Source organism: Triticum urartu, chromosome 7A, assembly GCF_056163025.1.
Source record: "Triticum urartu cultivar PI428250 chromosome 7A, HENAU_Tu73, whole genome shotgun sequence".
In the NCBI taxonomy this organism is placed as follows: Eukaryota; Viridiplantae; Streptophyta; class Magnoliopsida; order Poales; family Poaceae; genus Triticum; species Triticum urartu.
The window spans coordinates 740,919,390-740,945,075 of NC_141879.1; the positions used below are offsets into that span (position 1 = coordinate 740,919,390).

Here is a 25,686-nt window from a genome sequence, read left to right on the forward strand (position 1 = left end):
CTTTTTGCCCAGTAGTGGCATCTTGGCATTATAGCGAAGGTTGAAAGACATTATTGCTTCCAGGAAATAACCAAAGCAAAGTTGGCATACATAAAAAGACAATGGTCGGTACAAGAACTCTTATTCCCTTGCAGACCGAGAACCACAAAAGCTAATCCTCAAATTTGCACCTCTCCTTTTTGCATTCGGATGGACATCAACCTCTCCTTTTGCATATTTATTGTCCTCCTCCCCAATTTCCCGGTCCTATATTTTAGTGAAAACAACTCCTTGTGAGCTGGATCAGGTGTTGTTTCAGCCACTGTTTACAAACGATCCTAGCAAGAAGACTAAAGAACGCATATAAGAGGTAATATATATATACACAGGTGCAGCTAATTTAATGCAAAATATAAAAATCTTAACCAAGATCGAATCCGATCAACACAAAACAAACGCATTATGTACATATGGACCATAAATATATATAAGTGGCAATGTTAAGTACCTTCGAGAACAACTGGCCTGGCAAAGGTGATCGTTACAACAAAATGAATGAAGTATCATTTTGAGTCAGCAAAATTGATCAACAGAAGACATCAACCTTGTGGTCTTCGAGAGAAGATCGACGTCTTTCTCCATATTAGGGCCACATTCTTAATAGCAGAGAAAGGGAAATACTAATACCCAAAAGCAGGTGCATATATATCTGTTCATGGTGAAAAGAGGTGTGTGTAAGTTAGCTTTAAATTTCATAATAACCAAGCAACACTACGCAGTGTAGAAATCATAACCAGAATAGTTTATATCTGAAACAAATACTAAGCAGAAAAATAAAACAACAAACATCGTTGCCAAACTCATCATCCTTCATCTCTAATCCAGAAGACTTCAGATAGAAGTGCTATCTGACAACCTCGGTAGATGCTCACAAAGCCGCAACTACATTTCCTCAATCCTCTTTCTTCTGCGATCATATACACACAAAGAATATCCTGTAGAAAGAGACAACCCTAACCGTGCATTGCAGATAGCTATATAAATAATATTTGTTCGCTTTGTTGCACTTCATTGAGCAGGTAAGATCTATAACAAGAAATATACACATACATGACAAGCTAAAATTCCCTTTTTTTCGGACATATCATAAATCCTACAATAGCGGGGTGAAAATGTCAATGTGGACTTCTTCAGCATAGGCAACCTGTTCTAAAGCTAATGTTATATTTTTTTCAGCTCCAACCTGCATACATACAAATATAATTCTCAAAACTCGAGCAAAATGTTATATCCAACGAATGAGAATAAAACATTCACTAACCCTTCTACGAGCCATCTACTGGACTCTATCATGTTTCTTCCTACAGTTCCTGAGTCAACACCTCATTATATTTCCTTCCTCCAACAGCATTGACCAAGTTCAACTGATCTGCCGAACCAGATCCTCCACTGAAAACTGAAAAGGGAAAACAACTTCAGAACCAAAATGAGGAGTTTGCTAAAATAGACCTCCAAAACCATTTTTGTGGAGCTATCCTTTATCTTAATAATAAGCGTGCAACTACTCCTTTCACTTTTGATCTATCAAAGTTTCTAACAGGATCTTGATAGCCGAAGTGAATATTTCCTAGCACATCAGAAAGTGAGCAAAGGGTAGATGAAAAGTAGTTGCTAAATACGTCCATGCTTCCAAAAAATTGTTACTCATGGATAGAAACAAGCTAAATGAAATGCTCACTCATTCAGATAAATAAGAAATCTGCATTCCATGTAGGCACATACAAATAAGAATCTGCACAAACACCATATAGGCATAAGAAAATAAGAGCAGGTGCTAGGTAGCTTCGTTTTTCCTGCACGAGACACATCAGTGAGAGTGAAGTTGCACAATGAGATACCTTGGATAAGCCATAAGTGGAGTTGGTCCACAAGTCGAAGAAGCAAGCAGGGTCGTCATCCGAGTCGGGGTCCTCCTCCCAGGGCTTCTTTGCAGTCCGCTGTCGCCTGGCTAGGCCTGGGCCACGACAGAGTTGGGGCAGCAGACCCAAAACTTAAAAAGATCCTAACACTTCCAATTTTCTAGATGAAATGAAGAAACATTGACTGATTAAAATCCTATTCTGAAAATTCCTAGCTTGTTATCAGAACAAGATATCATAACATCCTGGGTGCTGCCAATAATAACCGAGGAAACTGAAAAAGAGCATGAGGATAATTTATAATCACCTGAACTGACCACAATATCAGTGCTACATTCCAGCAAGAAAATGGAAGGCAGCCCTATCACTTCCCAGGTTGATTGTGCAGAACATCACAAGTAATCTGTAGTCTTATAAAATGATTAATTGAATGGATCTCCCATATACCATACCAAATGGTTGAGAAATGCCTAAAACCAGGAGAGAAGAGAGAGAGAGAGAGAGAGAGAGAGAGAGAGAGAGAGGGAGGGAGGGAGGGAGGGAGGGAGAGGAGGAGGGCAAGAGCCAGGGGCGAGGAGCACCTGCATCATATGTCGTGGCTGCAGAGGGTCGGCCTCCGTCGGCTTCTTCCAGCTAGGCGAGGATGCGGCTGACAAGGAGTGGCAGCCAAGAAGAGCGATGCAGGAGTTGACGAGGACGACAAGGGAGATGGCAGCAGCGCGAGGAAGAAGAAGAGGCCGGCGGGGAAGGCCTCACCAGGCCCGCCCACGAATCATCTTCCTCCCTCCCCCCCTCATGTGGCCATGAGCTCACCCTCCCCTTCCCTATCCTCCCATGTCCGAGCCGGCGGCAGGTGGCCGCCTCCGTCCTCCTGCTTCAAATCTGAGGCGGACGGGGCAACTGCGGCGACCTGGCTGTAACTCCTCTATGACATGAGGCAACGGCCAATGAGGGGAGACACAGAAGAGGAGGGGACCGACGGCATGGGGAAGAGGGGCTTGCTGAAGGAGCGGGGACGAGGACGAAGGAAGGGGGAGGCGGCGGCCAGAAGGACGAGGGGCGCGGCCTCGCGGGGCTCGAGGACGGGAGGGGGGGATTGGGCTAGGTTTTCACCGCGCCGATGATTGTGCACCATGCAGCCCAAAAGAAACCCACCAACTGTTTCTTTGGCCCCACAGATGAATGGCCCCAGTAGTCATCCACTGCCAGATGAAGCACATGCGTGAACAAGGATCAATGGCTGACCAATCGACAGCAGGGTCAAAACATAAACAGTAATTTGATCGAGCGGCCCAAAATCACTAGCGTTCGCAGGTGCCTCAGCTATGCGGGTTGCATAGCAAGGTTTATATTTTCAATGTGCGCCCCCCCCCCCCCCCCCCCCTTCTCTACCCACACGTTTGGTACTAGGGAAGAAATAATACTAAATATTTGATGCATTACTTACTCCATAGTCAATTATTTTGCTGATTTTGCTTACATGGCTATTTTTGTGTGTCCGATCATTATTCGTTTGTATTTTTTTCTGGCAAAGTTTCATGAAACAAAATCATATGTGTCATTTCTTCACCATGCTAGTTTCTCCACATTTTTGTTCTTTGAATAAAGAATTCGTGCATAGGATCCACCATTTCAGACCACGAATAGACATTCAAGGCATTTTTACACAGCCCCCGTAACAAAACAAAATTTTCATCCATTTCTTTCCCTTATGCTTGAGGGTACGGTAACCAACGGTGAATAAAGACTGAATATAATATAAGAAAAAGGTCGCCAGACGACTTTTAGTCAAAAGAGCATTCGAATCTACCTCTTTTCAATGTTCACTTTAGAATTAGAAAAGTGCTTGGAACCATAACGTTTTTCCTTTGGGAGCAAAGCACACAGCCAAAAGAGCTAAAGCATGTCTCATCCTTGTACACATACTGTGGTTGGTATCTAATTAGACGTTTAATTACTGTTACTAATTTCTTTTAGTACTGATTAGTACCACTCAGCAAAACAGTGTCACTAAAAACAACGAGGCCAACCTGAACTTTACTAGCCTGTTGGCATTTTTTATAAAAGAAAACTCCGTGAGCACTAAGCGTCCAAATTGAGACTTGAACTTTAATGGGCTGGCTGCGAACTCCCGCGCCTTGCCAATTGAGCTAAGCTCTGTTCTCAAATAGTGTCACTAGATTCTTCTTCTAGTGCTTGCTTTTCATGATTCTACTACTATTCCAAAGCAGAAGGATAATAATAATACATACAAAGTTGCCACGCGTGGAGGGACAAATATCCTAGAGTGGCATGCATGGACCCGTACTAGCGCTCGCCACCACCATGTGGGCCCGGTGCTACCTGTCCAGGGGCCGCCGCTCCTTCCACCACCGGCGGCCTTCCACGCTATAAAACTTGACGCGCGCGCAGCGCAGCGCATTGCACGCACGGTCAGAATTCAGACACACACAACCGCTCCAGCCGAAGCTCCTAGCCGCCAGCAACGCCATGCGTTCTTCGGCAACCCTCCTGCACCGCAGCATGGCCGTCACAGCCGGCCCCGGCGAACCATCTTCGTCGCCTTCCTCGCTGCCGCCGCCTCATCCGGAGCAGCAGCAGACGGGGCCAGTGACGCCGGTCGACTCGGACATGGCTATCATCTTGGCGTCTCTGCTCTGCGCTCTCGTCTGCGTCCTCGGCCTCGCCCTTGTCTCCCGATGCGCATGCCGACGCCGACGCTCCAACTCCACTTCCTCCTCCAACCCACCCCCGAAGGGCCTCAAGAAGAAGGCCATCGACGCGCTCCCCAGGGTCTCCTTCGCCGCGGCCGGCGCACAGTCATCATCATCATCAGTGGCGGCATGCTCGTCGCCGTTGGAGTGCGCGATATGCCTCGCGGAGTTCACCGACGGAGAGAGTGTGCGCGTGCTCCCGCACTGCGGCCACAACTTCCACGTGGCCTGCGTCGACGCCTGGCTCCGCACGTGCGCCACATGCCCCTCCTGCCGCACCCCCATCGTCGCCACACCAGCTCAGCAGCTGGTGGCGCCAACGATGGTTGTGGTGGTGGTTGCGGGAGGTGCTGCGAGGTGGCAGCGCCGGCTGGTGGTGGGGATAGCACGTTCTTGCTGTAGCTTTGATCCTACACATTTTCGATTGTTTCTGTTAGTTACTCCTACTTTTTAGGCAAAAAAGTCCGTACTGTTATTGCACCTTCAGTACACTCGTCCACCTTTCTTTTTTATCTACCGGGTGATTGTCAATCCAATGTATTTTGTCACGTTAATTTTTGTGGCCCCTCTATGAAGTAAGACTTGAAGTGTTTAACATTTTACTTAGGCCATGATCGCAAGCTCTGCAGACCGTACCCCTATACTTAACAAATGGCAGCTCCTTCTTTTTTTTTTGCGATGAAAATGGCAGCTCCTTCTAGGTGATCATCCTCTAACAAATCATTGAAGGTTGGTAGAATAAGAATAGTTACGGTTAATTTTGCTAATATGAACATCAGCGGGAAATCCATTGTCCTTTTTGATTTGTTTTGTGTGCTACAGTATACTCTCAGACCGCATCTAATGAAGCTTTTAGGGCCAGTTCTTTTGATGGCTTAAAACATAAGCCGCCTCCTCAACAGTTTTTTCATAAGTCGCCTCCCTCATTCATTGGGGTTTCTGAACTAGTTATGGGATTAGTAATCTAGAAGTCTCAACAAATTTTAGAAAACGGCTTATTTTTTAGGATGGGAAGAGGCAGCTTGTTTTTTAAGCCGCCTAAAAGAACTGGCCCTCAAGTGAAATCAATTCGCCATTGATTGAAGCACAACATGATAGGGGCTCAAGTGATGGAGATGGAGCGCGGGTGAAAGACAATTCATCATCAGCGTACCTTGGTCGCCATTCAAGTTTATTTGATCGCTGGTATGAAGTTTTTGTGAACCACAAAGTCCTATATCTTACGGATGTGCTAAAACTCAGTCGACTGAGTTTTTGCGAAGTCTCAGTCGAGTCCATCGTCAGATTCGCGCTTTAACTTCTGTCTTTTGTACGTTCGAGTCGCTCGCACAAGTCGCTGGAACATGTATTGTCGTTTCTACCTGGGCTTTGTTCTTTTCTTTCTTTTTCTTCACTCTGGGCCTTAGGTACGTGTTGGTCTGTGCTTTATTTCAACTTGTCTAGCGAATCTCACTGTTTAAACGTGTTCGGCTTGTGGACTTTTTTTCTTTTCCTTTTCCTTTTTCATTTCTGTTCCATATGGCCTGAGCTGTTTCTTTCTATTGCCAAAAAGCTGATTTTTATTTTCACATTTTCTTGTTTCTTTTCTATTTACTTGTGTGTTCTATTTTTTGTTTGTCTTTTATCTTTTGAAACCTTTTTACTTTCTAATAGTGTGACTCTTGCTAGCTTTCTTTTTCATGATTCGCTAATTCTCACTCGAATATGAATTAGTTGGGTCTCAGTCAATTCGGTAGCCATAAGACCTTGACGCAAACATTCGTGCAGGGTATCATTTTTCATGTTTGTTAAAGTTGACACGCGGACATGCCGTATGCAATGGATGGTAGACTTTTTTTTTTCCGTGAGAGAGTAATCAATACGACAAGCCTCTCTCGTGGCCTATGCTCTTTTATCTTTCTTTTCTATTTGCGGCGTTGGAGTTACGAGGGATGCACACAGATCTTTTGCTCTTGTACGAGCGGTCAGTGTTTACTGAAGCATCTGAAATTGGTATTGTTTTTTTCATCTTTTTTGTTTTTCTTGCCTCACGTTTCTATTTTTATTTTAATCATTTTTCCTGGTTTTTAGTTTCTACTGCTTGTTTTATTTTCCCTCTCTTTTTAGGAAATACAGCATAATAGTATATTAATTATTTTATTTATTACGCATTACCCTTTTTGTTCAAATAATAATGTTTTTTCATTTTTGTCTTTCTGTCGCATCATTTTATTCTTTCTATTTTTCTACTTCTTTTTAAGTTATAATTGTAATTATTCTTCTTGATTAAAGCATTGCTTACCAAGTTTTAGGTGTGGAAGAAGTATGAAAGTAGTGGATCATGGTATTCCTCCACCTTTTCCCTCTCTTCCTCCGGATGTGGTTTTTCTCACGTCAAACCGCGCGGGGGTGGGGGGGATGTGATACGTACCCCATGTTTGTCACTAGGTGCGAAACTATGAGTGCCGGCTTCAAGTGTAACTTCTGGTGTTTTGTTGGGGGATTAGAAGTGGCGAGTTGTATCTCTGCCACTAGGTGTGCAACTGCAATCGCATGTGTGTCTGTGGGTGGGGGTGGGGTGCGCAATTGCATGTCTGCCACAAGGCACAAACTGCAACCGTCGCCCTCGAATGCAACTGCATGCCTTCAAGGCGACATCAACTTAGTTGTGTTTTGTGGGGAGGGTTAGTCGCATGTCTTCCAATAGGCATGCAACTGCATGTGCCACCTTCGACTAGAACTAAAACTTGGTTTTGTATGTGAGTGGTGGGAGGGGGAGGCAGTTGCATGTGTACACTAGGCATGCAATTGCAAGTGTAGCGCCCTGACCGCAACTGTAGTTGCATGTGTACACTAGACATGCAACTGCAAGTATCAGCCCCAGCTGCAACTGCATGTCATCCAGCACGGCTGCAACTGAACTTTGTTTTGTTGGGGAGCTGTGGGAGAGAGGGGGAGCAGTTGCATATGTACACCAGACATGCAACTCCAAGTGTCGGGCCCCGACTGCAATTGCATGTCTTCCATCATGACTGCAACTGAACTTTGTTTTGTTGGAAGGCGCCGGGAGGGGGAGTAGTTGCACATGTACACTAGGCATGCAATTGCAAGTGTCGCCCCCACTGCAGCTACATGTCTTCCATCACGCCCACAATTAAACTTGTTTTTGTCGGAGGATGGTGGGAGAGGGACTGGGGCAGTTGCACGCGTGCACTTGGCATGCAACTGCAAGTGTCGCGCCAGACTGCAATTGCATGCCTTCCATCACGACCGCAACTGGACATCGTTTTGTTAGAAGACAGTGGGAGACGACGGGGGCAGTTGCACGTGTACACTAGGCATGCAACAGCAAGTGTGCCCCCTAACTGCAATTGCATGTCTTTCATCACACCCGCAACTAAGATTTGTTTTCTTAGATGGAGGTATGAGTGGGGGCAATTGCATGTCTGGCACTAGACATGCAACTACAAGTGTAGCCCTCAACTACAAATGCATGCCCCCCTAAACAAATGCTACTGGCCTTTGTTTTGTCTGATGGGGGCATGAAAGAGGGGAGTTGCATGTTTGTCACTAGGCATGCAACTACACGTGTAGCGCATCGACTGCAACTGCATGTCCCCTAATGCGGATGCAACTAGGCTTTGTTTTGTAAAATGGAGGCATGAGATGGGGTAGTTGCAAGTGTATGTTAGACATGCAACTATAATTGTGACGCCTAGCTGCAGCTGCATGTCTACCCACCCAACTGCAACTCACCTTTGTTTGCCGAGGGGCGGTGGGGAAGGGGGCAGTTTCATGTCTGGTACTAGCATGCAACCGCAAGTATCACCACCAATTACAATTGCATGCCTACCCATCCGACTAAAGCGACCTTTGTTTTATCGAAGGGCAGTGAGAGATGGGGGAGAGATGCATGTCTCACACTAGGCATGCAACTGTAGTTATGGCCCTCGATTGCAGCTGCATGTATGGCAACTAGTATTAGAGATACATTAATTATTTTGTATTTCTGTGTGAGTCTTTCCGCATTAGGAATTGGATGTCTTCCATCACGCCTATGTTTGCCACTAGGCATACAATCGCAAGTGTTGCCTGTACTGCAAATTGGTGGTGTTTTACGGGGGTGCTGCCACTAGGAGGGGGCCAACCATCGTATCATTGTCTTATTTTTTTTCATGATTTACATTTAATACATTATTTTGTAAATACATGGTGAACATTTCCGTAGAACACATGATAATTATTTTATTTAAATACGTGATGGACACTTCTATATTATGCGGTAAAAATCAGATAAATGCGTGATGAACATTTCATAATTACAATGAACATTTTTATGAATACACGATCAATATTTTTGTATAAATACAAGATGATACAAATATAGGATGACCATTTAAATACATGAAAACACAAACAATTTTAATTTCACACTATAGATTGCTTCTCATTTTAAAAATAATTTTCATAGTTTTCTTTTGGATCTATGAAAAAAGCTGAAACATGACATGAGCTGGCAGAACAAACACTAATGGCGTATGTAAGGCAACTGTTTTGCTGGCTGTAAGAAACACATGCACAGTACACCTTTTCTGTGGCATGGAACTATTTTATATATTTTAATTTTTGTAGCAAATATATCTTTTACTACTGTATTTTGCTGTTGTAGAAAAGACAAAAGGCCCAAGTAAGGGAGCAAGCCCGACAAAAAGAGGACACAAGCTAAGAAACATAACCCAACAGGAGCAGACCCAGCCCAAATAGAAAACCAGCCACGCACCTAAAACAGAAAGACAAACGATGTAGTACTACATACGTGAGGATCAGTCGTAACATCTGATTGTATACGTGCTTACGTCCGTCGACTGAGACTTCATCAAGTCTTAGTCGACTGAAACGTAGACAAACCTTATATCTTATATTTATTAATTGGAGACATCATTCAATATCTCTCATTAATCCACATCATCAAAATTAATTACATCTTTAGATTGTAGAATTTACGTTCAGGATGAAAAGAAAACTTGTATAACGTAGATGGTCCCATACCACAAAAAAGAGCCATGTGACACATCCAATGTTAGTAGTATACAAAACAAATAAAGCCTCCAAATAAAAAAGGACCGCCGCACGTAAAAAGAAAGGAAAGCCTCTTCATAAATGTCCGACATAAAAAGGAAAGTAAATCCAAATGACACGCTGATTACGCGCACCTTTAAAGTTCTCATATGTTCACGAAAATAAAAAAAAGGACAGCCTCACGTCCAAAAACAGGAAATCTTCCATCTGCCCACACCATTCAAGTTCTCTCCATGCAGAAAATGTACAGTATAAAAAACAGAACCAAATCTACACGGCCCAGCTGATTACCCGCATCAAAATAAAAAAATAATGGACCGTCTCATTTATAAAAATGAAAGCCTCTCCATAAAAAATCCAACGTATAAAAGGGGAAGAAATTTAAACGACCCGCTGATTACGTGCAGCTTTTAACGTTCTTAAAATAAAAAAAGGATATCCTCCCGAAAAAAAGGAGAGCTACCATCTGACCCGCACATTTAATGTTCTCTCCGTAAAAAACTGAAACAAGTCCAAGTGACAAGGTTGACCCGCGTCCAAAACAATAAAGGACCGGTCTAGCGAGCGGCCGGCTGCTCCCTACACTTTGCGAGCGGCCGGCCTAAAATTGCAAGTTTTGCTTCCTAATAATCTATAAATAACAATTATCTAGTGTGTGTTTTTTTGTCAGTTAACGCATGTTTTTGTTAGCATTAAATGTGTACAACAAATGCGTATAGACTAGTCTGTGAAACACATTTATTTTCGCCTCTTAAATTTTTAAAAAGTCATATCTTTTAAACCACATGTTGGAATTCAGATCCGTTTTCATCTTTGAATTCATCGTGACGAGATCTTCGAAATTAGATCACGCATGGGTCTGTTTCAACGAATTTTTTTATTGCCAACTTTGGTGCTATATGGTGTAACTAAAGTACTGCATTGTGCAACTAGAATACATTGCCGCGCCAACTGAGTCTATGTGTGTGTAACTAGTCCTACCAACTAAATATCAATGCGTGTGCAACTAGTGTCTTGCCAACTAAATATCAATGTGTGTGCAACTAGACTATATTACAAGCCAACTAAGCATATGTGTGTGTAACTAGTCTTCCTGCCAACTAAACATCAATGTATGTGCAACTAGACTATGTTACAAGCCAACTAAACATCAATGTGTGTGCAACTAGACTACATTACAAGTTATGACAATTCATATGCGATTATGCGGACCAGATTATGCAACTCCGTGGCCATGCATGTGCCAACTAGGACTACTATGTGTGCAACTACAACTACTGTGGATGCAGCTCCAAAAAACTGGGTTTGAAAAAAATGCACCATGCAGTACTAAACTTGCACAAAGTAGTACTGAAGTTGCACAATATAGCGCCAAAGTTGGCATCAAAAATTTTTTGTCGAAACATACTCATGGGGGATCTAGTTTCAAAGATCTCGTCGCAAAGAATTCAACAGTGAAGACGGATCTGAATTCCAACGCGCGGTCTGAAAGATATAGCTTTTTAAAAATTCGGAAAACCAAAATAATTGTACTTGAAGCTGTTTCTTTCAAATTGGACTAACCAGTGTGAACACATTAAATACTGATAACAGCATGCACTAACAGACAAAAATACAACTCATGCATGGCAAGAAAGCCCGGCCGCTCGTTCTCTCCAATTAGCGCGCGGCCACTTTTTAGATTTTGGGCACAATAAATCATCCGTTCCCTCAATCGAATAGTAAAAAGGAAAGTCCCACGTCCAGAAAAAAGGGAAAGCCTCCATCCATAAAAAGTCAAAAAAAAAAAAGAAATAAATCCACATGACCCTGCTGATTGCTCATAAAAGCTTCCATCAATAAAATATTCTGCGTATTCAAAAAACAATATTTTGCCAATCAAAATCACAATGGAGTCCTCTACATGGTGGCCGGCTCCTGCTGGCTAATCATGAAGTGATGGCGTGTACCGATTGGCTTGAGGAGCTCCTCCTGTTTGCCGCTAGAGGCTAAATCAGTTCTTGCATTGATTATTTACTTTGAATGGCATGCTTGCGATTGATGAATTAGACCAATTCACATGATATTCATCGCATGGTGTGGATTGCTAATAAGAATTACCTGCGTAATTACTACAGTATGTCTATGCATGTTTTTGTTTTGGCCCTATCAGTAATAAAAAATTATACCCATTAACACATCTTCAAAACTCCGTAATTACTACAGTAACCAAAAAAAAAAAATCTTGATATATCATTCGCCATGAAGATCTCATATAAACACATGATTGTAGGAATAGAAAGTATTAAGAAAACATGCACAATCATAAAATAAATTCTTTAAGATTTTTTGGGTATGCACAACTTAAATCCGAATAATCTATCACACAGTTCCCCTACTATGTTATTCATAGAAGAAATTTTGTAAGAATATATAGGTTAAGACCACAACTTAAAATCTGAATAATGTATGGCTCATAATTGTATGAGAAAATAGAATCTCTTACATGTATTTTTTGCTACAGTTCACATATGTTGATAGAAAACCATTTATGTCCATTGTTTCATCGTTTTATATAGAGACAAATTCTTTAATAATCAAATAAAACTAGGTGCAATCCAATGTTCCCGAGGGAAGACTTCTGCTTAAATGTTGTACACATATAAAATGTAATCCCTGATGTGGTTTTAAGATAAGATTCGATCCTAATTCTGAGGCAAAAACAAAGATTTATGTTTTTCAGGTAGCGAATGGGTTTAAGTTTCAACAACAGGGAACTTGATTATATACCTATTGGAAACTTATATGTAACAAATACACGATACATGCAACAAGCACTAGTAGAAAACGGTCTAATGTAAAACTCATTAGTCCCGGTTTGTAATTGAACCGACACTAATATGATCATTAGTGCCGGTTCCAACGGCCAGGCGGGCGGCGCTCATTAGTACCGGTTCATGGCGAACCTTTAGTACCGGTTCGTGCCACGAACTGGTACTAAAAAGGTGGTGGCCTTTAGTACGGGTTGGTGGCTCCAACCGGTACTAAAGGGGGGGGGGGGGGGTCTTTAGTACCGGTTGGAGCCACCAACCGGTATTAAAGGTGGTGCGCTGCCACCCGCAGTGCACAATGTTTAGTCCCACCTCGCTAGTTGAGAGGAGCTCGTACCGGTTTATAAGCCCCACCGCGGCTACCATGTCGAGCTCCTCTCTAAGTAGGCCTTTGTGGGCCTATTGCAAGTCTTCTGCCCTGTGGGGCCTACTGGGCCGTACGGGCCTGCATCCTGGCCCAACTAGAGATTGGATTTCTAGTCGTATGCAGGCCGTGTCAGCCCAGTAGGCGGGCTGTTTTTTCTTTATTTCAAAAATAAAAATAAAAAAACACTTACCAACCGGGACTAAAGGTCCCCCAGACCATGGCGCGCCTCGTGCCACGTAGTTTTCCTTTAGCACCGGTTCGTGCTGAATCGGTACTAAAGGGGGGGGGGGAGGGGGCTTTAGTGTCCACACTTTAGTGTCGGTTACCGAACCGGCACTAAAGGGCCTTACGAACCGGTGCTATTGCCCGGTTCTGCACTAGTGAAGTTCTGAATTCGTAAACATGTTGTCTACCAATATAATAATAACAATCAATTATAATATTTTTATATTATTATCCAACATTTGTAATAGGTACCCACTTTGTTGCATTTAATATAAGAAGTGCTAGCCCGTGCAGATGCACGGGTTGATGACTAGTGATGTATAGCCGATATGATTGGGTTTGTTGATCGAGAGCCAACTATCACGACACTTGTTGAAAATTAACAGCTGATCCTCTACTTTTGCCACACGACGCGGAGATGTACGCGGACTGTTTTTAATGATGACAAAAAGTGATGATTCTCTTCATATGCTTATTTGCATTTCTCTTGTGGCCCTACTGGTCTCGTCGAGGACTTGTGGGTCCGTCTCCGTCTGTAATACCTGCAGTACAATTTAGGTGACTGTTTTACTAGATCGTGGTTGATTTTGTGAGTTGTGTGACCTTGATTGATCCGTGTGACTTTTATTCCCCACAAGACAACCGGGACGTTGACGCCAAAACACTCATTGATCCATGGTGTTCCTCCTCAGTGCCGACACTGCCGAGGAGAACCGAGGAAACAGTAAATCTTCTTTCTCATGTGCGCAAAGAAAAAACAATGTGCTTGCAGTTGGATTGGCATGTCTACATAGATGTAGAGTGGGATGACGTGCATACATACGGGAGCAATATGGAAATGTTTAACTTTTCCCAAATAATAAGTGTCACACGTGTGGCATGAAGCACTTCGGACCTAACGTTTTCTACAACTAAAGTTGCCACCCGAAAATAAAACTGAAACTTGCCATCTGAAAAGAAAGTTGTCATGCCTGACAACTAAAGTTCCCTCACGTCACTAAACTTACCTAAAAAACGTCCAGAGTTGTCATGCGCTCGTGCCATACGTGTGACACTTACCAGGGTTCTAACTTTTTGGCACAGGTGGCAGGCTAGCTAACGTTTGGGATAATATCATATAGGAAAAAGATATTATGTAAACTCTGCATCTTGATCTAAATATCTGTGCACTTCCGCCGGCTTTCATGATGGGTGGATGCCCTTTATGTGTACCGTCTAGTCTCAAAGATTCACCTTTTCTGTGGCCAAAGGTTCATCAGCTACCTGGTGATTGAAACGTTCATGGTTTTGAGTTTGGGGACCAGAGCATATACGCATGTTAATTGGTGTGGTGCAAGTGCAGTGGGTTATGGTCAAATTAAAAAATCTTGTGATCATTGGGATTTTTGACACCAAATTGCTTCCGTGGATTATTAGGTGTCTGCAGTCTTGTTCGACCCAAAATAATCCCATGTGAGGTACATCCGTACATGCATGTCTGATAGCATGCAGCCGCACTAGTGAAAGTTGGTGCATGAGAGATACACATAGTGAGAGTAGCATGCAGGCCGGCCGGCTAGAGCAGTGGAAATGGACTCAGTTTGTTGACTAACAAATCAAGCACATGGAGAGACGACCTAACCGATAATAGGGGATCAATCATATATAACATGACGAGATGCCGCACCATAGATAGATAGAGAGATAGAAGCTTTCTTTAAACTGCACTATATATACATCGTCAAGTTGATCGACTGATTAATTAAGACAAGCTACTAGTATCATCATTGGCCATTTGAGTCAAAAAGGTCTTTATTGCAACTTGCATATGGTCCTCTCCCTCCATCTTCTTCTCTTTGTCATCTAACGCCGAAAATGGTGACCAGCCGAAAAAAGTTAATAATGAGGATTAAACAATGCTCTAGATAGGTAGATAGGTAATCCTTGATAGTAAGTCAGTCGCACTAACTCTGGATAGATCATGTATATAGTATTAGTGATAAATATTTAGTTTACCTCACCACACATAATAGGATCTCCGGTAGGCTATACGTAGGTGGGTACATGCACTTTGTATCGTTTTGCTCTTGGAGGTGAAACGAGCTCGATAGCTGCGAGTGCGCTGAACCGGTGTGTGACCCAGTCCCTGTATGTGGCTAGGTTGGAGTATGCGGCGTTAGATGTTAGGCTTTGGTGCAAAGTCTGTTTGGTATTTGGCTCGGACATTCGGCACCACTTCATCAAAGAGGATATGAGTAGCAACAAGTGTTGTCTGGATGGTGGCTTTAGGCGTACTAATGTATTACTTTGTAAGATTTCTGTGAATAATTACTAAAATAGTTGCATGCATTGTTCAGATGTAGGGGCCGGGGATACATCCTCTTTCTAAAAAATATATGCTTATTTGCATTTCTCTTGTGGCCCTACTGGTTTCGTCGAGTACTTGTGGGTTCGTCTCTGTCTGTAATACTTGCAGTACAATTTAGGTGTGTTTTACTAGATCGTGGTTGATTTTGTGAGCTGTGTGGCCTTCATTGATTCGTGTGACTTTTATTCCCCACAAGACCACCTGGACGTTGACGCCAAAACACTCATTGATCCATGGTGTTCCGCAAGGATAACCGACGAAACAGTAAATCTTCTTTCTCATGTGTGCGGACAAAAAAGAATGTGCTTGCAGTAGGATTGGCATATCTACATAGATATAGAGTAGGATTATGTACATATATGCGGGAGCAACATGGAAACATTTAACTTTTCCTAAATGATAAGTGTCACACGATGTGATACGAAACACTTTGGCCCTAACGTTTTTAAACTAAAATTGCCACCCGAAAAGAAAAACTGAAACTTGCCATCTAAAAAGAAAGTTGTCATGCTTGACAAATAAAGTTGCCATCCTCGGGTCACTATTCTTAGCATCACAAACGTTTGGAGTTGCCATGCACTCGTGTCACACGTTTGACACTTATCATGGTTCTAACTTTTTGGCAATGGTGGCAGGCTAGCTAACCTTTGGGATAATATCATATAGGAAGAAGATATTATGTACAATCTGCATCTCGATCTAAATATCTCTGCACTTCCGCCGGCTTTCATGATGGGTGGATGCCCTTTATGTAGTCTCAAAGATTCACCTTTTCTGTAGCCAAAGGTTCGTCAGCTACCGGTTGATTGAAATGCCCATGGTTTTGAGATTGGGGACCAGAGCATGTACGCATGTTAGTGTGGTGCAGGTGCAGCGGGTCATGGTCAAATTAACAATCTTGTGATCATTGGTATATTTGACACGAAATTGTGTCCATGGATTAGGTGTCTGCAGTCTTATTCGAACCAAAATTATCCCTTGTGAGGTACCTGCATATCTGACAACATGCATCCGCACTAGTCAAAGTTGGTGCATGAGAGGTACTCATAGTGAGAGTAGCATGCAGGCCGGCCGGCTAGAGCAGCGGAATGGACTCAATTAGTTGACTAACTAATCAAGCACGCATGGAGAGACAACCTAACTGATAACAGGGTCAATCATATATAAAACTAGATTGATTCCCCGCGCGTTGCTGCGGGACATATTGCCTAAATTTAGTGTTTTACTTGGTAAATTAATTCTCATAAAAGAATTAGGAAAACAATGAACGAATGTCTTTTATTTGACAAAAATAATATGTAGGCTACCAGCTCCGCTTCTTTTGCAAGGGAAGAAAACTTCGAAGTTACAGCTAAAAGATCACCACAAAGCTATAGCCCACCGGCCTCACTTCGTAGATACACTCATGCACCGACAACTGCGTCATGTTCCTCACCGCCACCGGGGAAGGTTTCTTCTTGCGTACTGGTGTTGGCGGTCAACATGGTAGACACTCTGGTTGCGTGTACAGCAGTGGCGATCAACAGGGCCGAGCTGGAGAAAATCAACCCTGGTACACAACTTAATTTAACAATGGTGCAAACATATTTAGTTCAATCCCTCTGACGGTAAGGTATTTAAAAATTCTTTGCATATAAAATTCAGAAAAACAAACGACACACCACCATATGATAACAAATAAGGGACGATCAAGTTCTTACTGAGTTAATACACTCACAATTATTGATGCCACTCGTAAGGGAAAGTTGACGGTAGTAGAATAATTCATCCTACCTATAATCCAGCATAGTAGTACATGTAAAGTAACCAGATGTGACATCAAATTATGAAGTGAAAATAATAAATGTAACCTGGGAATAAACCTCCTGCTATTTTCTTCTCGATGGTTACGGAAATTCAAAAGTGCGAGGTTGGACTTCTTGTGATGTTGCTTTTCGTTTGGGAAGATATGTGTCCATTTGTGATCAACGATGTACCTGTATTTCCCCGCAAAAAAAAAACCGATGTACCTGTATTTGGCAGAGACTAAATAAATAAATCTTCCACTAAAATATTAAATAAACTGGATTCTCCACTTCACGAAAAGTTTGTGAAGGGAAGTAGGAAAAAATGTATGAATATAAACACCTTCGGAAGAACAACTTCTAAACTAATCATTAATATGATTAGGGTGTGTTCTTTGTGATGTCTTTTGACAAGGATTGCTGGTGGAGCTTACCAGGTCGGCGCTGCACGGATGCTCGACCGCTGTAGGATTGAGTGCAGGCTGCAGCGTCCGTGCTTTGGCCATGTGATGCCTTGCTGTCACCTAGGTTATAGAGAGCTGAAGCATCCACGCAAACATGTGCCACTTTGTGAGAAATCAAACGAATTTTGTGGTTACGAACGTGCCAATCTTGTACCAATTATAGCCTGACAGGGATCTAGTTCTGCCGCGCTGTGACCCTCATTCTCAAATTAGCCTAGAAAGCCTTCAGTCGTACAGAGCCGAGACCTGCCTTTCCCACCAGCGATCAGACCTGCTGTCCACTATCACAGCTTACGAGGTTGTGTTTTTCTCTTGCAATTTTACACCTGATGCACTGTCATTTTTACTACCTTCTGCACACACTATAGAGATGGTAACCCGTACTAAGATTTTCTTCCGACCCTAATGCCTGTGCATCCCGGTAACTTGAGGTAGCTCCGCCTCTGGCGACCAATCTATTGTTGGTTGATTTGTACCAAGCGAATCAGCAAAGATGTCAATCGCGAAACTCACTAATAGAAATAGGACAATTCAAAAAATACTAACAGAAATAGGATAGAAGGTGAGCTTAATTTTGAAACCACGGGAGCAAAAAGAAAGGCCAAATCGGCCACCTACCAATTTCCACACGGGCGATGCAAGAAGATGGCACCACAGATGACATCTCTAGGCAGAGCGTGGCCTCTCTCCCATGATCTGCAACTTCTCCGCGATCATAGATTCGTAGGTCGATGGCGCGGCGTGGTGCGTCAGTAGTTCGTGGGTGACCTAACCTAGCGGCAAGGCGCGGGCGGGCGGCAGAAGGAGGTGGGGGCAGAGGTGCGGTGCACCGTGATGTAGTCGAGGGCTTGAGCGGAGAGAAAGATGGGAGAGATATGGATGGATGGATCGGGAGAGGAGAGGAGACAGGGAATTAAGAGGTGAACCCAATGGCCACATGCGGCCCCTTGTGCGGTTTTATGATTGGGATTAAACCGGACCAATTGAAGAAGGAAACTGTTTAGACTTTAGACTGGCTCATCCCTCGGTTACGGAAGCGGAAGAGAATCACACAGAGAAATCTGTTGATTTTTTTTCCTTAGTGTGGAGACGTGAATTGCTCTCATTGGGAGGTGGGAGCCAAGGATCCGAGGAAAGTGGAGCCAACGCTATTGGGCTACCCCAGTACCCCATGGGCCGTGGCTAATCAAAAACGACTACAGGATTTTAATTATGGTGGCTTGAAGGATTATGAGTGCAGAATAAAAATGGCATGCATGCAAAATCAAAAGGATTAGCAAATGGAGGGTTAGTGCTGATGTGTCCATAGAAGAATGGTTGCTGATGTGGATAGGCTGCATGCTTAGTTAAATAGGTTAGTGGGGATGAACTATTATAGTATTATAGATTATAGATGACCAGTTGCCGCAAAGATAGATAGAGAGATAGAAGCTTTCCATAACCTGCACTATATCTACATTGTTACGTTGATCGACTGATTAATTAGGCCAAGCTACTAGTATCATCAATGGCCATTTGAGTAAACAAGGTCCTCTCCCTCCATCTTCTTCTGTTTGTTGTCTAACGCCGAAAACGGTGACCAGCCGAAAAAAGTTAACAAGAAGGATTAAACAATGCTCTAGATGGGTAGATATGTAATCCTCCATAGTGAGTCAGTCGCACTAATTCTGGATAGATCATGCATATCTTAGTGAACAATATTTAGATTACCTCAACACGCATAATAAGATCTCCAGTAGGCTATACCTAGGTGGGTACATGGAGTTGAAACGAGCTCGATAACTCTATTGCATTTCACTTCCACTTTGGTACTGCACCAAGAAAATTAGATTGAAGCAGGCCTCTAATTACTTCCTACTAACGCGGCCACTTAGCATTGATCTGGATGCGTTTTGATTCAAAGTCTTCCAACAAATGTAATTATTTTTAGTACATTTCTATTATAATGAAATTGCCTGCGCTCGTATTTTTTCTTGGTGCAGTCAAAGAGCTCAAAGAATTCCTTATCAAATTTGCATACCCAACGTTGGTGAAACATCCATCTTTGTCATGGTTATTTGCATTTACTTTTTCCACACAACTATCAAGGATAATATGCATATGTGTAACTTTACTCACCAATCAGGGTAACTTTACTCACCAATCCTAGTGGTCAACTATGCATATGTGTACCACAAAGCAATTCTGCAAATTAGTTAATTTGTTTTTCTTGTGGGAGCTGGGAATAATTAGTCAAGTTTTTTCTTTAAGATATCAGATCTCTCCCATCCTGCAAAGCAAGCGGCTTTTTTTTAGACGAAAAACATTGTTTCCATTAACCAAACAGCTCAGCGATGTCACTGGCAACAAATCCATTATCCGTGCACAAAGTCAGGAGCTTGATCTAGCCATACGGCTGGGGATTCAAGACCCATATCTACACCAAACGACGCTAAAGCATCAGCTACTTTATTACAAGCCCTGGGGCAGTAAGAGAAACCCACTTGGGTAAAATTCAGACAAGCAAAGCATCTAATTTCTATGAAGCAAGCGGTTGGTGTTGAAAGACGGTACTTTCTATCCCTTTATCTTTTCCCTTTTCTTTGCCATGTAAGCTAAATCGATGATATATAGTCCTTGACAGCGAGTCATTGCACTAACTATGAATGGATGGGTAGATCAGGCATGTATATCTTAATTAGTGATAAGCTATTAAGATTACCTCAATGCGCATGATATATATGGATCTCCGGCCGATAGGCGATAGCTAGGTGTGTGCTCAAACTTTGTATCGTTTTCCCCATGCGTTGTTTTGCTCAAGTGGATGAAGCCGTCGAGCTCCACAGCTCTTTCGTATCTCACTTCAACTTTTCACAAAAGCATGATCTTCCACATACATGCGCCTAGTCCAGTTACTGGATACCTAGCACTATCTGCCACTTGGCTTCTTCTTCCTCGTGCAGTAGCCTCAGTTAAAGCGTGTCTGTTATCTTGAATGCATTCATGCACTCGTTTAGCTATTAGAGCCATGCCACTCACTCCTCTCGTACAAGTACCATCACTTCATAGAGTATACCAAACCAACATAGGCCTTCTGACTTCTGGCTTCCTCTTGAAGCACAACCAACTTCGGTTTTGTCGGGAAGCTAGCGAGGTTAGGCCTCCCTGGTTCTATCTAGACATATCTAGGATGGTTGTCCAACCACCCCCACTTCGATCAAACCCCCAGTTTTTTGTTGACGACATCTTCTGGCTCACAACGGCGACTTCCTCGAGCCTGCATGAACAATGTTATCCTGGCTTCAAGGTTGTTCCCAAGCTTTTCTCATGATACGCCGCCGGTGAGAGTGGAAAGAAGACGACACTAATACAACCAGAAATATATGTGTTACTTTCTATTTTTGTAAGGATGATTTAATAAGAGCTGGACAATTTTAATATATGCCCTTGCCTACTAAAAAAAAGGGGATTAGCAGAGCATCGTGCTAAGTTCCCTGCCAACCCCCACTGAATCCACACATAATCCTTACTAAATCGAACAAATCCTTGAAGTTCCATGCATGTAGGCGTGTAATGGCACCCTTCACCGCTGTAAAAAAGAAAAGGAGAATAATAATTAATTGAAAATGATCAACACATGATTTTTGTCAAAAAGGGGCCTGGAATCTACCTATTTTTTCCGCTTCACTTCCAAATAAGCAAAGTACACAGAGCATCGGCAATCGGACTTGCCTAATCTGACTCCTTACATGTCTGCAGAGACAACCGGACAACGTTTGGCATGTACACATTGAACCCTCATTTGTCTGTTGATGTAGTTGCATCCCTCGAATTGTCCAGACACAAACATATAATTGGTGGGGATGGAGAAACAAAAAGGAGAGAAAAAAGAAGAAGAAGAGTGGTCTGAATTCAACATGGTGACCTGTCCGAACACCCTCATTTCCTCCTCACATATGCGCGGACATCCTGAACATATGAAGACGATTTGGGAGTCTGGCTGGATAGCTTTTTTCCTCTCTCGTGTCCCGGCACTTGCCGGGGTTGTCCATGCAGATATATGGAAAGGATTTAATGTTCCCGCTTGGCGATGCTCTTAGCACCACAATTTAGTTCTTTTTTGGAGCGTAGCACCATCTAAAAGTGGTAAAGCGTGTTTCATCTATTCACACATACTGTGGTTCAGTGGTTGGTCTATAATTAGACTTTTATTTACTCTCTTCGTCCGAAAATACATATCGAAGAAATGGACATAAATGAATGTATCTAATATTAAAATACATCTATATACATTCATTCCTCAGACAAGTATTTTCGGACGGAGGGAGTACTATTTTCGCCACTGATCACTACCACTCAGTACAACAGTGTCCCTAGATCCTGGATTGGCATGGACAAATATCCTTCCATGTACCAAACCAAACGGATAATATTACAAACGAAGTTGCCACGCGTGCATGGAGAAATATCCGGGACTGACATGCATGGACCCGTAACCGCCACTACCACATGGGCCCGGTTACCTGTCCAGGGGCCCACTGGTCCTTCCGCTACCACCGTCTGAACTCCGACCTCCGTCCAACACATCGACCAACACATCTATAAAAAAACCTAGCGGCCACCCTCGCCCCCTCCGGCACGGGAGGGACGTCGGCGTCCTCGCCTGCCTTACCACATCAACCGCCAGAGCAGGCGGCGGACTCAGACATGGTGGTCATCTTGCCGTCCATGCTGTGCGCACTCGTTTGCGTCCTCGGACTCGCTCTCGCCTCCCAGTGCGCATGCCGACGCCGACACTCCAGCCCCAGTTCCTGTTGGAAATATGCCCTAGAGGCAATAATAAATTAGTTATTATTATATTTCCTTGTTCATGATAAACGTTTATTATCCATGCTAGAATTGTATTGATAGGAAACTCAGATACATGTGTGGATACATAGACAACACCATGTCCCTAGTAAGCCTCTAGTTGACTAGCTCGTTGATCAATAGATGGTTACGGTTTCCTGACCATGGACATTGGATGTCGTTGATAACGGGATCACATCATTAGGAGAATGGTGTGATGGACAAGACCCAATCCTAAGCCTAGCACAAAGATCGTGTAGTTCGTATGCTAAAGCTTTTCTAATGTCAAGTATCATTTCCTTAGACCGTGAGATTGTGCAACTCCCGGATACCGTAGGAATACTTTGGGTGTGCCAAACGTCACAACGTAACTGGGTGGCTATAAAGGTGCACTACGGGTATCTCTGAAAGTGTCTGTTGGGTTGGCACGAATCGAGACTGGGATTTGTCACTCCGTGTGACGGAGCGGTATCTCTGGGCCCAATCGGTAGGACATCATCATAATGTGCACAATGTGATCAAGGAGTTGATCACGGGATGATGTGTTACGGAATGAGTAAAGAGAATTGTCGGTAACGAGATTGAACAAGGTATCGGGATACCGACGATCGAATCTCGGGCAAGTATCGTACCGATAGACAAAGGGAATTGCATACGGGATTGATTGAATCCTCGACATCGTGGTTCATCCGATGAGATCATCGTGGAACATGTGGGAGCCAACATGGGTATCCAGATCCCGCTGTTGGTTATTGACCGGAGAACGTCTCGGTCATGTCTGCATGGTTCCCGAACCCGTAGGGTCTACACACTTAAGGTTCGATGACGCTAGGGTTATAAAGGAAGTTTGTATGTGGTTACCGAATGTTGTTCGGAGTCCCAGATGAGATCCCGGATGTCACGAGGAGTTCCAGAATGGTCCGGAGGTAAAGATTTATATATGAGAAGTCCTGTTTTGGTCACCGGAAAAGTTTCGGGGTTTATCGGTAACGTACCGGGACCACCGGGAGGGTTCCGGGGGTCCACCAAGTGGGGCCACCAGCCCCGGAGTCTTGCATGGGCCAAGAGTGGTAAGGGACCAGCCCCTGAGTGGGCTGGTGCACCTCCCACAAGGCCCAAGGCGCAGCAAAGGAGGAGAAGGGGAAACCCTAGGCTCAAATGGGCCTAAGGCCCACCCTAGGGGGCGCCCCCCTCTCCCCTTGGCCGCCCCCCTCAAACCCATCTAGGGCTGCCGCCCCTCTAGGGGTGGGAACCCTAGAGGGGGCGCACCCTCCTCCCTCTCCCCTATATATAGTTGAGGTATTTGGGGCTGCCATCATACGAGTTTGGACCTCTCCATGGCGCAGCCCTGCATATCTCCTTCCTCCTCTCCCGCGGTGCTTGGCGAAGCCCTGCAGGATTGCCATGCTCCTCCACCACCACCACGCCGTTGTGCTGCTGCTGGATGGAGTCTTCCTCAACCTCTCCCTCTCTCCTTGCTGGATCAAGGCATGGGAGACGTCACCGGGCTGTACGTGTGTTGAACGCGGAGGTGCCGTCCGTTCAGCACTAGGATCTCCGGTGATTTGGATCACGACGAGTACGACTCCTTCAACCCCGTTCTCTTGAACGCTTCCGCATAGCGATCTACAAGGGTATGTAGATGCACTCTCCTTCCCTTCATTGCTGGTTTCTCCATAGATAGATCTTGGTGACACGTAGGAAAATTTTGAATTTCTGCTACGTTCCCCAACAGTTCCTCCTCCAACCCATTCCCGAAGGGCCTCAAGAAGAAGGCCATCGACGCGCTCCCCACCATCTCCTTCGCCGCAGCCGCTTCACTGCAGCCGGCAGCAACAGAGTGTGCGATATGCCTGGCTGAGTTCGCGGAGGGGGAGGGCGTGCGTGTTCTCCCGCGCTGCGGCCACACCTTCCATGTTCTCTGCATCCACGCTTGGCTCCGGACCTGCGCCACCTGTCCCTCTTGCTGCGCCTCCATCGCTGCTGCTCCAGCCCCTGCACCTACGCTAGTGGTCGTAGTGGCAGGGAACAACAGGTACGGGAGGTGCGACAAGGCGGCCACCCTGGCTGGTGGTGGAGATAGCACGTTCTTGCCTTAATTAGTTTATCTTATTCCTCCTTTGTTCTGTTTTCCACCGGTTTGCTAGTTAGGCTATGGAATTAATTGAATTTTTCTTAGTTAGTCAAGTATTTACCATCAGCTAGTAATTAATTACATGAGTTGTACTTAGTTAAGTAGAGTAGTAGCAGTATTGTTCTTGTGCTTCATTTTCTTCAACTTCCTCTACTTTGTTTGGTAAATGAGTCGTTGTATGTCGACCCAGCTAGTTTAGTAGCTTTGTTGTAAAGTGCATAATATACGATACAACCACATACGGTGAACTAAAGTGTGAACTACATATAGTTTTCCTTTCTGCGACATCAAATCTCTTCTTTGTAATTATGCTTGAACAAATTATTGGGCATAAATAGAGTGCGACAATAGCTTTTAATATGTTCTGTGTGAGTGGCAGCAATATATTGTCGGTATCAATTTGTTTTGTTTTAACCTAATCATTGCAACATGCAACAAATTAAGTTTTTAGTCTCCATCTGAATCAATTCCCCATTGATTGAAGCAAACGGACTAGGTACCGGCTCGACCGGTGGAGATTGAACGAAAAAGTGCAAGGACAAATCATAGGGAAGAATGATTTTTGCAGGACAACAATCCACTGGATCAGAAGTCAGGAATTCGCAGGAGTGGAACATAACAAGCTCCGTATTGACCAGACGACCGCATACTAGGACTGCGATGGGTTCGTAGGTCTTTTAATGTCTACGACATAGTCTCGACATCAAGACATACACACATAATGAGTATCAGAAAAAATAACTTAAACTCTAAACTACGCATTGTTGAAAAAAAAAATCTAAACTCTAAACAAGGACAAAGCAAATTTTTATCCATAGTGTTCCACATCTTGATGTTAGGAGGGCTCATGGAGGCGGGAGGTGCCCAAGAAACACTCACGAAAGACTGTATATGTTGGTAGCTAGGATTTTGATTCTACTCAGTGTGACTATTTGTTTGGTCATAGAATGAGTAATGCCTATATATCATGTGGGCCAGAAGAAGAAAAACTAGGTGCCTACATGACTGGTACATCTACACAATACCATAGTAGATGACACTATGCAACAACGGGCATG

The 25,686-nt window shown here is 43.7% G+C and overlaps 1 protein-coding gene across 3 annotated transcripts; it reads left to right on the forward strand.

The window, feature by feature from the left end:
- The first annotated feature begins 4,248 nt into the window (after positions 1-4,248).
- Positions 4,249-24,593, forward strand: LOC125519564 (putative E3 ubiquitin-protein ligase ATL44). 3 transcript variants are annotated; one of them, XM_087534436.1, is made up of 2 exons: positions 4,249-4,670; positions 24,270-24,593. In XM_087534436.1, the coding sequence occupies exons 1-2, from the start codon at positions 4,389-4,391 to the stop codon at positions 24,591-24,593; spliced, it is 606 nt and encodes a 201-aa protein (XP_087390562.1). In that variant the 5' UTR covers positions 4,249-4,388. The 3 variants fall into 3 exon arrangements, with proteins under 3 accessions (XP_087390562.1, XP_087390563.1, XP_087390564.1); XM_087534437.1 differs by lacking the exon at positions 4,249-4,670 and adding an exon at positions 22,270-22,448 and having other exon boundaries at positions 24,224-24,593; XM_087534438.1 differs by lacking the exon at positions 4,249-4,670 and adding an exon at positions 22,276-22,454 and having other exon boundaries at positions 24,227-24,593.
- Positions 24,594-25,686: the final 1,093 nt, after the last annotated feature.

Bases quoted from the DNA above. Each gene is read 5' to 3' on its own strand.
- LOC125519564 (XM_087534436.1), top strand. From the start codon at position 4,389: ATGCGTTCTTCGGCAACCCTCCTGCACCGCAGCATGGCCGTCACAGCC. The intron at 4,671-24,269 runs GCCATCGACGCG...CTCAAGAAGAAG, and splicing joins CGAAGGGCCTCAAGAAGAAG to GCCATCGACGCGCTCCCCAC.